Here is a 17918-nt window from a genome sequence, read left to right on the forward strand (position 1 = left end):
GTGATTAAGGACTATGTCCAAAGTCACAGAGGCAGTCACGGTAGGACTAAAGTCCCGGACCAGTGCTCTCCAATGCTCTTTGTATTTTCTACTCTTGCTTGCAGGCCTCATAGGAAGCACTCAGTTCAAGGAGTTGGAGTAGCAGATGTAATTAGGAAGCTAAGTGCTGGAGTATGTGGTCCCTGAGGATTCATCTCTCCATGCCCTTGGCCAACCCCTGTCCTCCCTGAAAGCCTTCCCCTGCTTCTCTGAGAAGCCAGCTCCCGTCACCCACTAGGGACAGACACAAACATTCTGTCTGGGGTGAGTCTCTCAATTCCAAAGTGAAGCAGGAGTGGGAACATCTCCACTTAGAACTCCAGAGCATCTGGGAAGGGAAAGTGTCTCCAGGCTGGAAACACATGGAAATTTCCCTGAACCCAGAAGCATGCTTGGAATAGTTTCAACTGCCGCATCACCACCCCAGCCCAGCCGTGTTAGCGAGGCAAGCCGCAATCAGGGAGATAATTAGCTTGCTGTTATTTATTCCCTGCGCTAATCAGCAGCCCACTGCTTGCACAGTGGAGAGGGCTCCTGCCCCCAGAGCCATGGAGGTTCTCAGGGATCTTTAGTTACCCGCCAGGAAACAAGTAGCAGAAGACAAAGGGCTGGGAAGAGGGACAGAAAGGGAGGAGGAGACCTAGACCCCAAGATGCAGTGCTGTAGGCTTCTCTACCGTGCATAGAGCCCTTGGGAGAGGCGGTCCTGGGATCACCAGGGGCCCAGGGCAGCACTGCACTCCTCTTCATTTTGTTCTTGGGGTTGGGCTGTGGTCAATAAAGGGCGGCTGGCGTTCACCTCCCTGTTCTGCCTCACTGCAGTCAAATTGCCTTTTTCCAAGGCGACTTTCAAAAAAAGATGACATTTATCAAAGCCTGCTGAGTGTGACCTTGGTGGGAGGGAGAAAGGGCGGGTGTGCTGTCTGTGGAAGCAGGCAAAGAAAATGAGGAAAACCTGCAGGGAAGGAAATGCTTTCAACCCTCAAAGGTGTTAGAACAATCATGGGGAGATGACTCCAGGTTTGGGACAGCCACTCCATGTGCAACTGCACTCCCGCCTGCCCCCTTCCTAATCTTCACCAGCAACTTCTCACCAGCAGTCCCTGGTTTTCCAGCCCAAACAGTAGACTGATGGTGCTCCATTCAAATAACAATGTCTAGGAAGGCCTCGGGCCAATTATTTGATAACTTCATGAAATATAGACCTGGTGTAGTAGAGCATGCCTACACAGTCCCAGACTCAGGAGATTGAAGCGGGACGATCACTTGAGCCTAGGAGTTTGAGTGAGTCTGGTCTGGGCAACATAGTGAGACCCTGTATCTAAAAACCAAACAAAACAAAAAATTAGATCAGTAGCACTTCTAGAATGCCGATATAGGACAGTCTAAGAAGCTGCCATGTGGTTGAAAGGCAGAAGGCAGGAGGAGGTAGGGGGAGCTGGAAGACTCCTCCTGAAGCTGTATTTGTGTATCAAGTACATTTTTTAAAAAACATAGATTATGCATCTGTTTGGAGTGGCATGGCTAAAGCCCACCTCATGCCCCCAGCTACCCCTTGGCCCCACTGCTGCATGTGGTACTAGAGTTGGAAGTGGTCATCTGGTCAACTTCTGGCCCTATGCAGGACTCCCCCACAAGCTTGCTCCCTTCTCTGTCTTCCTAAGCTCTTTACACATGGGCTCTTATATTACCTGTCACCATTCATTGTGGCCATCTGTGTCTTGGTTTCCTTCACTATATCACGGCACTTAAGGACAGAAACAGTTTCCTATGTGTCCATCTTTGGGGGTTTTGTTTGTTTGAAACAGAGTCTTGCTTTGTTGCCCAGGCTGGAGTGCAGTGGCGCAATCTCAGCTTACTGCAACCTCCACCTCCTGGGTTCAAGCGATTCATGTACCTCAGTCCCCCAGTTAGCTGGTACTACAGGTGTTGGCCACCACACCCGGCTATTTTTTTTTTTTTTTTTTAGTAGAGACAGGGTTTTGCCATGTTGGCCAGGCTGGTCTCCAACTCCTGGACTCAAGTGATCCACCTGCCTTGGCCTCCCAAAGTGCTGGGATTACAGGCGTGAGCCACCCTGCCTGGCCTATTTGTTCATTTATTCTATCACACACCCCCATTCACATATAGCAATAACTCCTGTGAGTGTATAGTAGAAAAGTGGAACATAAAGATAAACAGAAAGGCTGGGTGCAGTGGCTCACGCCTGTAATCCCAGCGCTTTGGGAAGCTGAGGCAGGTGGATTACCTGAGGCCAGGAGTTCCAGACCAGCCTGGCCAACATGGGGAAACCCCATCTCTACTAAAAATACAAAAATTAGCTGGGCATGGTGGCATGTGCCTGTAATCCCAGCTACTCAGGAGGCTGAGGCATGAGAATCGCCTGAACCCAGGAGGTGGAGGTTGCAGTGAGCTGAGATTGCGCCACTGCACTCCAGCCTCGGCAACAGAGTGAGACTGTCTCAAACAAACAAACAAACAAACAAAACCCCAAAGATAGACACATAGGAAACTGCACTCCAGACTGGGTGATAGAGTGAGACTCTGTCTCAAAAATAACAATAGTAATAATAAATAGATGAATGGACATCTGTGCAAAGTCGTCATCCAGCTCCTACTTGAGTGCTTCCTGTGATGGGAGTTCACTACCTCAAGATGGAAAAGATTCATTATTGGACAACTGAAATGTCAGAAGATGTTTCTGTACATGCAAAGGAAATCTGTGTCTCTGACACTTCCACCCAGTAGTATACTTCTGCCCTTTAAAGGCCCAGAAGAGCACAGATTCTCAACCTAGGTGTCCATGGATAGGCTTTATAAAGTCCATGCCCCCAAGAAATGTGCATAAAATTGTGTGTGCCTTGCCCATGTGCTTCGGGTGGGGAATCCATGGGTTTCACAAAGAGACGTGTATTACCAAATTTCAGAACCATAGTTTGTTTATTCTCTCTTTTCATGAAAATCTATACTAGATAAACAGGCCTCAAAATGCTTTCTTTTTAATATATTTCCTGCTTACTTTTCTGAAGAAAGCAGATCCCCAAGGTGTTATGTATCTTGAGCAAAACTAACTGCTATTCTTACCACAGATGATGGAATGGGGATTAGTCCACATACTGAAATTAACCTTGTATGGGTGGGGGACACAGGAGGCCAAAGGAAATGCCTTGATAAGAATTCTGCCCCCAAAAGAGTGCTCAATATTAGATGGTGGCAATTTGACTCATTCAAAGCCTGTTTTTTGAGGAAGTAAACTCCCTGATGGAAATGAAAGAAGGTGGATGACTTTTGGTTATGGGCCTCTTTCTGCCATTTCAAAACACGAGTTCAGTTCTCCAAGTCTTGGAAGCACTAGGACCACAGTGACTACAGCTAATAAGGCAACTCACCAGCTACCATGTGGAGTCCTGCAGTAAACCTTTCTTCCTAAAGCCTGTTAGGTATCATTCTTCTTTGCAGTTCCAAAGATTCTGACTAATGCACAATGCTTCAACTTTCAGAAATGGTTATGATAAATTCCTCCCAAAGTAAAAATCTCCCATTGCTCGGTCATCTCTCATATATGAGCTATCAAAGTGTTCACATCTGTTCTCATTTAATCCTCACCAAAATTCTGTAATAGTGGTGCTTAAAGTTGGAGGTATAAAGAATCACCTTAGGCTGGGCATGGTGGCTCACGCCTGTAATCCAGCACTTTGGGAGGCTGAGGAGGGTGGATCACGAGGTGAGGAGATCGAGACTATCCTGGCTAACATGGTGAAACCCCATCTCTACTAAAAATACAAAAAATTAGCCGGGGTGGTGGCGGGCGCCTGCGGTCCCAGCTACTTGGGAGGCTGAGGCAGAATAGTGTGAACCCGGGAGGCAGAGCTTGCAGTGAGCCAAGATCCCGCCATACCACTGCACTCCAGCCTGGGCAACAGAGCAAGACTCCGTCTAAAAAAAAAAAAAAAAAAAAGAGTCACCTTAAATACAGATTCTCAGGCACCATCTCCAGAGTTCTAGGAAAGTCTGGGGTGGGCCTTGAAATCCTCTTTTGAAGTTCCTTGGAGATTCTGATGTACACAGTTTGAGGCCTAAACATGGAGAACATGGCCCTGAGGGGTGGTGTTTCCCAAGTGTCCTGATGCTCAAAACACTTCCCAGGCTCCTCCCATGAAGATTCCAATTCGGTTGCTCAGGAGCTCTAGAATTTGTACTTTTAATAGTGCAGGTATTATAACTTCCATTTTATATGTGAGAAAACTGAGCCCCACTGTAACTCGTCCACAGTTACACAGCCAGATGACAGGAGTCATATAGTTTGGATATTTGTCCCCACCCAAATCTCATGTTGAATTGTAATCCTCAATGCTAGAGGTTGGATCATTGGGGCAGATCCTGCATGGCTTGGTGCTATCTTTGTGGTAATGACTTCTCATGAGATCTGGTCATTTAAAAGTGTGTGGCACCTCCCCCAGCCCCTTGCCCCTGCTTTCACCATGGGAAGTGCCTGCTCCATGAGTAAATGCTCCCTGAGGCCTTCCCGGAAACAGATGCTGCTGTGCTTCCTGTACAGCCTGCAGAACGGTGAGCCAACTGGACATTTTCTTTACAAATTATCCAGTCTCCGATATTTCTTTATAGCAAGGGAAGAATGGCCTAATACACGGGGTAAGACTGGAATCCAGCTTTCTTGGCACTTAGTCCAATTCTCTTTCTATTGGCCACGAAGTACATACCCTACATAGAGTCCTTAACATAATGAGCAACTGACAGATATTTGCTAAATTGTGTAGAATCCACATATCTTACCTTCTAAGTCCTAGAGAGAAGAAACTATTTCTAAAGCGTATTTGCATCCTGCTTCACCCAGCCTCACCACAGGCATGTAACACAGTGCTCTGCCCTAGGGGCTCAACAGATGTGTGTGAGTGAATGCATATGAATGATTATTAGACTGTGTACCACTCCATCAACTACCTCTGGCTGTGCTCCAGACTGTAAATGAGCTGCCCAGAGCTGAACTTTAGACTCCGGCTATGGTCTGACTCAAACTAAGTACAGCCGGAGCACCTTTGCCTGTGATTTTTAAGGAACTGCTGCCTGCTCTGGGGAGTCAGACCTTGCCCTTCCTGCTGGTCTGGGGTGTGCCCTCGCAGGAACTGACTGCTCTGTTACTGATCCTGGGTCCTCTTCACTCCTTCAGCCCCTACTGTGGCTTCCCAATGACTTCCTCATCCTAGATTCCCATTCATCAACACTTAGTACTTAGCTCTGCCTGTAACCTTGGCCTGGAGCCCCAGAAGGCAGGCTCTGGACAGTACAGACTACAGATGGAACTTTTCCTCAGTTCTATCTGCCTTGCACTATCCCTGAAAATGTTATGATGCATTGAAAAGAACCTTGACCAAGGATGCAGGAGACAGCCCACTCCTACCTCTTCACATTTATAGAGAGCCTACTTGGTGTTCTAGTATCTCCTAGATTCCTGAACTCAGTAAATCCTCACAACAACCCCATTAGGCAAGTATTCTTATTATCCCCATTTTATAGGTTAAGTAACTAGCTCAAGTCACACAGTGGGTGGCAGAGCCAGGATAGGATCCCAAAGAGCCTAGCTCCAGAGCCTACTCCCTTAACCACAAAGCTACACTCTTTCTCTAGGCTTCTAACTCAGTTCTGCCATGAACCAGCTTGTGAACTTGACTGCTATGGCCTCTTCCAGCACAGGCGGGTAGTCTAAAGTTCTCTCATTATAGGTAAGGGCTAGATGAGCTAGTACTGTGATTACTCTGAGAATTTGCTAAGAATACTCTTAAGTGGTTGAAGAGTAGAAACTTCAAAGACAAATGAGTAGCTATGGGCTCAGAAAGCATGATTAGAGGAGACAGATCTGTAAACTCAAATAGTAATCAAATGGCTGCAGATCACGAAAAGAAACTTTTAACTATAAGCTAAACATTGAATCTAACTATAATCCTTCCCTAAATCATAAAAGTGCTGACTTCCTAAACTAGAATATTAACTTTCCAAATATAAGACAAACTAGTCAACAATTTATATATGGGCCTGGCGCAGTGGCTTATGCCTGTAATTCCAGCACTTTGGGAGGCTGAGGCGGGTGGATCATTTGAGCCCAGGAGTTTGAGACCAGCCTGGCCAACATGGCAAAACCTTGTCTCTACAAAAAAATTTAAAAATTAGCTGGGCATGGTGACACATACCTGTAGTCCCAATTCTTTGGGAGGTGGGGGTGGGAAGATCACCTGAGCCCAGGAGGTCAAAGCTGCAGTGAGCTGTGATCACAACACTGCACTCCAACCTGGGTGACAGAGTGAGACTTTGTCTCAAAAAAAAAAGAATTCATATATGAAAATTAGCTTAGAAGTCTCAACATTAGCTAGGATTTAATTTTAGATATAAAGCCTTTAGAAATCAAAAGAGAGGATTGCATGTACAGGAAAAGAAAATATTTTCACACTTACGACAAAACTTCTTAATGAAAAAAATATAAGATTCCTTTTGGAGGACTTCCTGGTTATCCAGGCCCCCATGGCAGGAGCTCCAAGGTAGTCTTATTTGTAACAAGGCCTTGGAACTATAGTCTTCCATCTTTGGGATATTGGGTCAGCTGTAGGTGGACTGTGGTGGTGAACTCCATCCCTAAGGGCTAAAATAACATTTTGAACCATGAATTTATTGTTCAGCCATACTTCAAAGACACATCTATCTGATGATGACCCAGTGCAGAGTTATTTTGAGATATCCATATGTAAGTGTTAAAAGTCAAGAAAATGTTCATGACTTAGCCATCTAGAATGATCACCACTTTGGTGGCAGGTTAGTCCTGACTGTAGTGCATGAGCTATAGATTAAGCAGATGTCTTCAGATTTGTTTGACAAACCTGAAGAGCCCGGGACATGGATAGGTGTCCATGGCATGCCTCCACCTACATCAGTGAGCCCTCAGCTGCCCCTAATTGGTATGTACATTCTTGTGGTTTCTGCAGATCAAGTGGAGCTTCCAGGAAGTGTGCAGAGTTGAGGTGGAAAGAGAAAAGACTGGAAAAAGGGACTCCGATGCCGGTTGTCTAAACAGAGGGAGTATTTGCCCCTGGACATTGAGTAAATCAATGTGTGAGCATTTTAAAAGGTTAAAAGGTCAGTGAAATGATTGATGGTTTATGGAGGTGGGGGCAGGAGGATGGCAAAAGGAGTTCTCAAGAGTGAGCACTTTCAGGAACAAACCGAACATGGAACCGTGAGTGAACTGCTAGATACAGAAAGGGCTCAATCCAGCCAGGCGCGGTGGCTCACGCCTGTAATCCCAACACTTTGGGAGGTCCAGGAGGTCAGGAGATCAAGACAACACTGGCCAACATGGTGAAACTCCATCTGCACTAAAAATACAAAAAATTAGCTGGGCGTGGTGGCCTGTGCCTGTAGTCCCAGCTACTCGGGAGGCTGAGGCAGGGGAATCACTTGAACCCAGGAGGCGGAGGTTGCAGTGAGCCGAGATCGCACCACTGCACTCCAGCCTGGAGACAGAGCAAAACTTTGTCTAAAAAAAAAAAAAAAAAAAGGGCTCAACCTAGTGGTGAGGGCTAAAATATTAGCCATTTAAGCAATTCATAACAAAAGACTCATCTTTATTGCTACCCACCCCCAAAATAGCCTAATTTTTAGAGGCCCCCCCTTTTTGGAGACATCCAAAAAATACAAAGTTGCTAATATGAGTAATACTATTGGGATCTCCACAAAATACAAGAATACTTAAAATATTTAAATTTAAAAATTTTTTTTGGAGACAGAGTCTTGCTCTGTTGCCCAGGCTGGAGTGTAGTGGCATGATTTCGGCTCACTGAAACCTCTGCCTCCCAGGTTCAAGCAATTCTCATGCCTCAGCCTCCTGAGTAGCTGGGATTACAGGTGTGTCATCACACCAGGCTAATTTTTGTATTTTTAGTGGAGACGGGGTTTCGTCATGTTGGCCAGGCTGGTTTCGAACTCCTGGCCTAAAGATCTGCCCTCCTTGGCCTCCCAAAGTGCTGGGATTACAGGCGTGAGCCACTGTACCCGGCCAGAAGATAGCTTCTTAATAGGGTGTCTTCCCTCGGCATTCTCCGCTCTAAGTCTTTTTTCTTTTCTTTTCTTTTCTTTTCTTTTTTTTTTTTTTTTTTTGATACAGGGTCTGGCTCTGTTGTCCAGGCTGGAGTGCAGTGGCATGATCTTGGCTCACTGCAACCTCTGCCTCCTGGGCTCAAGCCATCTTCCCACTTCAGCCTCCCAAGTAGCTGGGACTACAGAAGCATGCCACCATGCCTGGTTAATTTTTGTATTTTAAGTAGAGACAGGGTTTCTCCATGTTGCCCAGGCTGGTCTTGAACTCCTGAGCTTAAATGATCCACCTGCCTTGGCCTGCTAAAGTGCTGGGATCACAGGCATAAGCCACTGCTACCAGCCTTCTCCACTCTGATTCTAATGGCTAGTATTAGCTATTAAGAAAGCAAAAAATACTTGTAGTGTGGAGAAAAGGAATTCATCCAGTCTCATAAACTGGGAGACATATCCAACTGCTTTTGCTCAAGTGCTGAGCTAACCAAACAACCTCTCAAATTGTATTTAGGAATACTGAGTTGGTCCATTCCAGCAAATGGAAATACATACTCACTAAATAACCTGTTGCTATTTATCTTGCCCAGATCTTCTTTTGTTGTGAATTAATAGTTGTTCCAGTCTAAAGAGCACCTGTGGGAAAGTTATTATGAGTCAATTATCTAAACCAGTGCCATCACGAAACTTTCTGTGACAATGCGTTGTTCAACAGGGTAGCTGGCCACATATGGCCATAAACATTTGAAATGTGGCTAAGGAAACTGAAGAAGTGATTTATATTTAATTTTAATTAATTTAAGTAGCCACAAATGCTGCTGGCTACCAATTAGGCAGCACAACTCTAGATCCTTGCTACTTCAAGTGTGGTCTCAAAGAAGCATTGGCATCATCTTGTTAGTTTGCTGGAAAAGCAGAATCTCGGGCCACACCCCAGTCCTGGTGATTCAGAATCTCCATGATTATAAGATACCCCGCTGATTTGTCTGCACATTAACATTTTAAAAGGATATGGTTAGTTTATATTTTTATTTATTTATTTATTCTGAGACAGAGTCTCTGTCACCCAGGCTGGAGCACAGTGGCATGATCTTGGCTCACGGCAACCTCCACCTCCCAGGTTCAAGTGATTCTCATGCCTTAGCTACCCGAGTAGCTGGGATTACAGGCATGTACCACCACGCCCAGCTAATTTTTGTATTTTTAGTAGAGATGGAGTTTTGCCATGTTGGCCAGGCTGGTCTCGAACTCCTGCTTCATGTGATTTGCCTGCCTCAGCCTCCCAAAGTGCTGGAATTACAGGGGTGAGCCACCGCACCCAGCCAAAATGATTACTTTTAAAAGGATATGGATTAGCTGAAAAAAGAGACTGATTGAGGAACATATCTGTGGTGACCCTTCCAAATTGTAGACACCCACTCTTGAAACTGGTATCCATCATAAGGGGCCTTTTTCTTTCTATCTGTCTCTCTCCCACGCCTTGGACACAGCAGAAAGAGGAAAGGGAGGCCGAGCATGGTGGCTTACACCTGTAATTCCAGCACTTTGGGAGGCCGAGGCAGGCAGATTACCTGAGGTCAGGAGTTCGAGACCAGCCTGGCCAACATGGTGAAACCCTGTCATTACTAAAAATATAAAAATTAGCTGGGCATGGTAGCAGGCATCCGTAATCCCAGCTACTTGGGAGGCTGAGGCAGGAGAACCACTTGAACCCAGGAGGCGGAGGTTGCAGTGAGCCAAGATCATGCCACGGCACTGCAGCCTGGGTGACAACAGCGAAACTCAGTCTAAAAAATAAAAATAAAGAGGAAAGGGAGAGGAGAGAGCCTGGAACAACACTGGGGTGAAAAGAAAGTATGCAATATGCAGATGAGGGGTGGGGTGAGAGGAGCATATGTTTCTCAGGAATATTTGTACAAAATAAAATGATGACATTTCTTTAATAATTATTGAAATGGGTGATGGGTATATGGGAGTTCATTGTACTATTCACTTTTGTGTATGTTTGAAAATTCTCAAAATTAAAAAATAGATGTAACTTCAGAGATGATGTGTGTGATAGCCAGCCTCCAAGATGGTCCCAATGATCCTCTCTTCCTGGTATTTGTGCCCTTGTGTAGTTCTTCCATATTGAATCAGGAATTGCATATGTGACCAAAGTGGAGGTGATATCCATCACTTCAAAGAGCCAGCTCACTGTGACTTCTGTCTTGCTGTCTCTTGCATCTCTTGCTCTGAGGGAAGTCAGCTACCGTGTTGTGAGGATACTCAAGCTGTCTTGTGGAGAGACCTTTATGGATAAGAATAGAGGTTTCCGGCCAACAGCCAGCCACATGAATTTAAGTGAGCCTCTATGGCCCCAGTGAAGCCTTCTAATGACTGTAGCTCCATCTAACGCATAACTGCATGAGAAACTGCCAAGCCAGAACTGTCCACCAAACTGCTCTTGAATCTGACCAACAGACACTGTGAAAGGCAATAAATGTATATTGCTGTAGGAAGTCACTAAGTTTTGGGGTAATGTGATTATGCAGCAATAGATAACTGATGCAATGTGATTTCAAGATTCTTCACACCTTGTCCTCCAAAAAGATTACCCTCCTCATCTTTTCAATGATGCCTGAAATGAACAGAACAGAACATCTTTCTCTTTTTTCTTTCTTTCTTTTTTTTTTTTTTTTTTTTTTTTTTTTTTTTTTTTTTTTTGAGACAGGATCTTGCTCTGTCACCCAGGCTGGAATGCAGTGACACAAACATGGCTCACTGCAGCCTTGACCTCCAGGGCTCAAGTGATCCTCCGACCTCAGCCTCTCAAGTAGTGGGCACCACAGGTGCGTGCCACCATGCCTTTTTTTTTTTTTTTTTTAAGAGACAGAGTCTCACCATGTTGCCCAGGCTGCTCTCGAACTCCTGGGTTCAAGCAATCCTCCTGCCGCAGCCTCCCAAAGTGCTGGGATTACAGGTGTGAGCCACTGCACCTTGCAGAAAGACCTTTTCACACTATGCATAAGATTAACACGCTAATACTCCTTGAAGAGATAATATATTCACTAAAATTCATGGTAAAACATGTGACAGATATAAATTCTTTCTTTTTAAAACTCTTAGCAAGCTAATCTACTGAGACATTAATTTCAGTCTTGATCTTGCTGTTATAAGAGACTGGAACAAATAAAAAGGTAATTTCTTATGGTCCACCATCTCAAGAACAGCTAACATCTTGAATGATAAGGTCTAGGCTCTTCCTGCATCTCTCTCTTTCCTCACCCCCAAACCCAAACAACATACACTAGTAACAGCTTCTTGTTGTTTCAGGGGCCACCCTAAAGAAGAAACCCCTCCACCTCCACCACTGGCCTTCATCTTGAGGATTAGGTAACAGAGAAACTATGTTGCAATTGCTCCATAAGGGGAGTGGGGAGCTGGCACTGGTTTAGGAAGAAGGCAAGTGGCCAGACCTAAGGGCTGAATGACTTCCTCCGGGCTGGGAAGGGTTTCGGAGTTTCCAGGAATGGAAATTGTCCCTGGCTTGTATGCAGTCCGTGTGTGTGTGTGTGTGTGTGTGTGTAGCAGGTGGAGTGGGGAGAGGTGCATGAGGTGTCTGTAAAGGGGTGTTCTGGGGCCTGGGCTCACCAAACACCCCCTTTCCCCTCACTCCTGCGCAGCTGGCTTGCAGGCTAAGGAGCTGTGCCCTTCAGTGGTACCTCAAGGGTCATGAACTAGTAGCATCAAGACGGGGGTGGGGTGGGGGGAACCCCTCCCCCAATTTTTGAGACCCCACAGCCACAGAGAGAAGGGAGGGGGAACCTCAGAATGTGACTAATGAATTTCCCGCCAACATTGGCAGGCGGGAGCTGAGCCAGATTTCTTTAATTTGCGAAATTAAAAGACATGTGACGCCTCTTGCCCGAGTAGGTGCAGCGAATTCACTTTAGTTAGACTTTTCCTGAGAGCCGGTCTGTGTAGCGAGAAGGGTGCTGGGAGATGGGGGAATGGGGGATGGAGGAAGTTATAGCGGAGCCTAAGGGGCCAGTGCCGCTCTTCCTGCCAATTTTCGTCTTTAGCTCAGCGTCCGGAGCTCGCTGGTTGAGGGAACGACCCCGCGCGCGTCCGCCCGGCCGGCTCCGACACAAACACACGCACGTGCGCCCCGCCCCCGCCGCGCGCACGCGCCCCGAGGCTCCGGCGGCGGCGACGGGCGCGCGCGCGGTGCTCGCTGCCCCCACGCCGCTCCCTCCGCTGGGATCGCTGCGCCTCCGGCTCCCCGCACCGATCCGCGCCAGGCCTGCGGACCTGGAGGCAGCGACCGCGGTCGGTGGGCTCCGGCGGGCTCAGCGGTCGAGGCGGTGGCAGGGTGAGCGGAGCGGGGCCCCGCAAGTCCCCGGGAGGCGACGGTGCCGGGCGCGGGCCCCTGCGTAAGGCGGGCGCAGTGACAGGCCGGCCGGTGAGGCGCCGCCGGGAGAGGCCGCGACGGAGCTCCCAGACCGGCCATGGGCTGAGACACGTCCTCGCCGAGCAGGTGCAGTGACCGGAGGCCCCGGGGGGAGCCCGCCCCTACAGGCCCCGGGGACCCTCAACCCCGACCGGACGCGTCCTACCCAGCCCGGTGCCCTGTTGACCTTCCCTCAGCTCCTCCCAAAAGGCACACCGACCCCACCTCCAAACCCTGCCCGTGCCATCCCTGTGACTCCCAGCAGTCCCTGCCATCCTGTGCATACCTGCAGCCTGCACCCCTGTGACCCCAGCCCAGTAGGCCCTCGGGCCACCTCCTCTTCGGCCGATATTTACAGCCCACTGCCTGCACAGTGCCTGGAAACTACCCAGCATCTCTCTCTCCTAGCCCAAAGGGGGTGGAGGTAAGGGTGGGAGGGGAAGTGGGAGAGGGTGTCCTTCCCTCTGGAGTCCTTGGTGACCACAAACCCATCCTCTTTCTCTCAAGTGACCCTTCCGTACCCCACCAGAACATGCCCGGGTGACCTCCTCCCAGATCTTCCTTGTGGCCTTCCTCGCCCACTCCAGTGACACTATGCACCCCCACCGTGACCCGAGAGGCCTCTGGCTCCTGCTGCCGTCCTTGTCCCTGCTGCTTTTTGAGGTGGCCAGAGCTGGCCGAGCCGTGGTTAGCTGTCCTGCCGCCTGCTTGTGCGCCAGCAACATCCTGAGCTGCTCCAAGCAGCAGCTGCCCAATGTGCCCCATTCCTTGCCCAGTTACACAGCACTACTGGACCTCAGTCACAACAACCTGAGCCGCCTGCGGGCCGAGTGGACCCCCACGCGCCTGACCCAACTGCACTCCCTGCTGCTGAGCCACAACCACCTGAACTTCATCTCCTCTGAGGCCTTTTCCCCGGTACCCAACCTGCGCTACCTGGACCTCTCCTCCAACCAGCTGCGTACACTGGATGAGTTCCTGTTCAGTGACCTGCAAGTACTGGAGGTGCTGCTGCTCTACAATAACCACATCATGGCGGTGGACCGGTGCGCCTTCGATGACATGGCCCAGCTGCAGAAACTCTACTTGAGCCAGAACCAGATCTCTCGCTTCCCTCTGGAACTGGTCAAGGAAGGAGCCAAGCTACCCAAACTAACGCTCCTGGATCTCTCTTCTAACAAGCTGAAGAACTTGCCATTGCCTGACCTGCAGAAGCTGCCGGCCTGGATCAAGAATGGGCTGTACCTACATAACAACCCCCTGAACTGCGACTGTGAGCTCTACCAGCTGTTTTCACACTGGCAGTATCGGCAGCTGAGCTCCGTGATGGACTTTCAAGAGGATCTGTACTGCATGAACTCCAAGAAGCTGCACAATGTCTTCAACCTGAGTTTCCTCAACTGTGGCGAGTACAAGGAGCGTGCCTGGGAGGCCCACCTGGGTGACACCTTGATCATCAAGTGTGACACCAAGCAGCAAGGGATGACCAAGGTGTGGGTGACACCAAGTAATGAACGGGTGCTAGATGAGGTGACCAATGGCACAGTGAGTGTGTCTAAGGATGGCAGTCTTCTTTTCCAGCAGGTGCAGGTCGAGGACGGTGGTGTGTATACCTGCTATGCCATGGGAGAGACTTTCAATGAGACACTGTCTGTGGAATTGAAAGTGCACAATTTCACCTTGCACGGACACCATGACACCCTCAACACAGCCTATACCACCCTAGTGGGCTGTATCCTTAGTGTGGTCCTGGTCCTCATATACCTATACCTCACCCCTTGCCGCTGCTGGTGCCGGGGTGTAGAGAAGCCTTCCAGCCATCAAGGAGACAGCCTCAGCTCTTCCATGCTTAGTACCACACCCAACCATGATCCTATGGCTGGTGGGGACAAAGATGATGGTTTTGACCGGCGGGTGGCTTTCCTGGAACCTGCTGGACCTGGGCAGGGTCAAAACGGCAAGCTCAAGCCAGGCAACACCCTGCCAGTGCCTGAGGCCACAGGCAAGGGCCAACGGAGGATGTCGGATCCAGAATCAGTCAGCTCGGTCTTCTCTGATACGCCCATTGTGGTGTGAGCAGGATGGGTTGGTGGGGAGATTCTGCCCCAGGAGAGGTAATGCACCCCTGAAGGATATGAGGGGATGGAAGAGAGGGCTGGCTGCCCAAGGGAATGGATTCCTCCTGACCTCAAGGGAATTGGTCCCAGGTACAACAGAGAGCAAGACCCCAAACAGGGCGTGGCTGCCACGATTTTCAAATGGGGGTATATTAATCCTCAGGCAAATGCTACACCCGTACCCAAAGCCCTGCCAATTCTCAGTGTGGTAGAGGAAGAGAAGCATGTCTGAGTTGGATGGGAATGAGGAAGGAGTGAGGGGAAGAACAGATTCCCTAAACTTTCATGAGGTCATCCCTAGCTCCTTAAGAGAAAAACATTTAGAAAAAAAAAAATTTTTCTATCTCTGCCCACCCACACCTGTGATGTTGTGTGTGTTGGGGGAGCTTCCACAGGAGCCACACTGGGGAAAAGCTGTAGTATCTTCTTTGTTTAGGAAGTCAAACTTCACAGCTGGGGAAGTTGAAAACCTTTGGAAAATGAGTCAGGAAAAGGCTGAGACCTCAATCGGTAACAATTCCCCAAAGCTGTTGTAAGACTTTGCATTAAAGCCTTCCTTTTTCCTGATGTGCCCTGGGTGGATGGATCTTTGCAGGAGCCTGGCCTGCTGCCTTTTAGTTACAACAGCAATGTGGGATGTGGTATCTGTGCCTTGTCCTGGGACCAATGGCACAGAGGGTTATAGCATGAACTGAAGGGTCCATGTCACAGCATAGGTGCCAGCACGAAACTTGTAGATGGGGGGTGAATTCCAGATAGGCTAATTCCCTGGTTGGTGAAACCCTTGGTTAGTATTTGATTCCCAGCATCTGTGTGTCAGGCCAGAGTGGGGGCTGCTGAAGGCAGAGCTTTTATGGATGCCTGCCACAGACGTGGTACATGGGCCCACTTCACGCTAGAAGGATGAAGGTAAATCAGCCTCTATTATGTAGCATCCAGCTGGACCTACCTGATTCTCAATGTATGCCATCTCTTCATCCAGTCTCCTTATCAAGCTCAGGTGGGATTCTGAATTTTCCCTAATATGCTGCTCTGTAAAGGGAGGAGTCCAAGAAAGCCTGGCCCCAGCTGGCTTAGAGTAGGCTTGGCGATAGTGAAAATCCAGTATATATCTCCTCTGTGTGGACAAGGTTGCCTTGCTCCTCTCAGAGATACCACCTCTGCTGCAAAGTCAAAGCATGGGGTTTTGACATCAGAAGGGTTGGAATTAGGTGGTCTCTACCCCAGAATGGCAATTTGGAGTGCAGCTTCAAGTTCTGCCCTCTCCACAGATTCCAGGCAATCCTGAAGCAGAGATAATCAGTAGTACTAAACTTTCAGAAGGGGAGTTCTGCCACCCCATTCCTCCATCGAGAGGTCTTTGCAGTTGTGGTTGTGAGGCCAGAGGAACTTAAGAAGAATGAGCTCAACATTCCATTCCATCCAAGGTTGCAGAATACTTTGAGTATGGAGATGACTGATCCCTTTAACCTTTCCCTTTGACTATACTGCATGCCCTGTGAGTGGCTGCTCTGAGCTTTGGCGGGGGATGAGCAGGGTGAAGGTGAAAATGTTCTCTGATGTTGGTTTTTCTTAGTGTCTCTTCTCTCCCACGTTTCTAGTCCATTGGAAGTTCTCCAGATCCTCTAGATTTCTGACCTCTTTTTACATTCTAAGAGGTGTCATTTACCTGTGGGTGAGGGGCTTGGAGGGCCTGACTATTAAGCTTCCTATTATGCTTCCTATTATGATTGGGGAAGGGGACTCAACATCTTCCCCTTGTCTGGTCCTGGGAACTCAAGACTGCTGTCCATCCTTTATTAGTAACCTAGTTTTGTTGAGAGAGAGGTGCAGCATTTCCCTCAAGTACCTGCATGCTCATAGGTATGCATGCTTATAGGTATGCATGCACACCAGCACCTTGACTTCCACCAGGACAGTGAATCTGTAGTCCCCATTAATGACACTCTCAGAATGGTCTCCACCAATGTGCACAACTTCATGCACACAATTGTATTCCTCTTTAGGAGAGACAGTGACCATGCCAGGCTCTTCAAATACACACTCCTGTATTTTAATTTCTGAACTCCCTGAAGCTTCACCCACATCTCCATGGCACTGAATCACTTTTCTGCCCAGGCTGGAGTTAGAAGAACCATGGGTTGAAGGCCGTGGGAGAAGAGGTGGTAAGGAGCTACCTGGTTCTTCGGACTCCTCAGAAACCTCCCGTGAAGACTATATATACGAGCAATATATGAGCAATTAAGATAGAACTAGGTCATTGAAAGACTCAGAAGGAAACTGGCAAGGGGCTAAGTAGCTGTGAGCTGCTCTTCCTGTTAACTGTCCTCAGGAGAGAAAAGTTGTCTTGATTTATTCCAGAGACTCCTGAGAATTTTGTTACTGGAGCTATAGGAACTAGGACTCCCTCCTCAGACTCATCAGGAAATCTGGGAAAATCTCATCTCCATGCTGCAGTCTCCCCGCTTGGCACCATCTAGGGCTCTGAAGATCTTTAAAGTGAGCGTTAAATGAAGCAGGCCTTCTGGGGCATCGTGATGGAGCTCCTGAGGACTGGGAGGGCCGTTTTCTTCATAATTCCTACCCAGTTTAGGGAATGAGAAAAGGCCCTGTGGCTCTTAAGTCTCCTGATTATATCCACTAGTTTGGCCTTGAGTTTGAGACACCTGGTAGATGTACCTGGCTGCCCTACCAAGAGATTTGATTTGTTTCTTCCCATGGTTTCAGGTGATAGAACCCAAAGGTAGCTTTTTAATTGGAGAATTGAATAATCAGCATATGTAAGCGCACTAGAACCCTGTGTTGAAAACTGCCAGGTGTGGGTATAAGAAAAGGCCGAGAGATCACCACCTCCTCTTACCCTACCCCACACCCATAAACCAGACATGTCTCCCAGGAAGCAGGTGTCCCTGGAGACAGAGGATGACAGGGCTCTACAATCTGTGTAATTATTATTATTATTATTATTATTATTATTTTGTATTTATGGGGCCCAAGAAAGGGGCCAGGAGAGGGTACACCCCAGCTGGGGAGAGCAAAGCAGATGGATCCAGTTTTCTGTGTGTTCTTACCTCTGTACTTCCTCGTAGCTCTGCTGACAAAGCAAGCAGGCCTCCCGTGTCCAAGACCCCATTCCTCCCACTTGTGTACACCTAGGCTGGCAAATCTTGGAGCCTCTGGGCTCTGAAAACTAGACAATGATCATTAAACCTGGCTTGAGTCTCTGTTCTGGCACAA

The 17918-nt window shown here is 48.3% G+C and overlaps 1 protein-coding gene across 2 annotated transcripts; it reads left to right on the top strand.

The window, feature by feature from the left end:
- Nucleotides 1-12348: 12348 nt before the first annotated feature.
- Nucleotides 12349-17918, top strand: AMIGO1 (adhesion molecule with Ig like domain 1). 2 transcript variants are annotated; one of them, XM_008964737.4, is made up of 3 exons: nucleotides 12349-12651; nucleotides 13072-14678; nucleotides 16688-17918. In XM_008964737.4, the coding sequence occupies exon 2, from the start codon at nucleotides 13159-13161 to the stop codon at nucleotides 14638-14640; it is 1482 nt and encodes a 493-aa protein (XP_008962985.1). In that variant the 5' UTR covers nucleotides 12349-12651; nucleotides 13072-13158; the 3' UTR covers nucleotides 14641-14678; nucleotides 16688-17918. The 2 variants fall into 2 exon arrangements, with proteins under 2 accessions (XP_008962985.1, XP_008962990.1); XM_008964742.4 differs by having other exon boundaries at nucleotides 12374-12651; nucleotides 13094-17918.

Source organism: Pan paniscus, chromosome 1 (genome assembly GCF_029289425.2).
Source record: "Pan paniscus chromosome 1, NHGRI_mPanPan1-v2.0_pri, whole genome shotgun sequence".
In the NCBI taxonomy this organism is placed as follows: domain Eukaryota; kingdom Metazoa; phylum Chordata; class Mammalia; order Primates; family Hominidae; genus Pan; species Pan paniscus.

What these genes read in the sequence shown, in the direction of transcription:
- AMIGO1 (XM_008964737.4), top strand. Translation starts at nt 13,159, where the DNA reads ATGCACCCCCACCGTGACCCGAGAGGCCTCTGGCTCCTGCTGCCGTCC.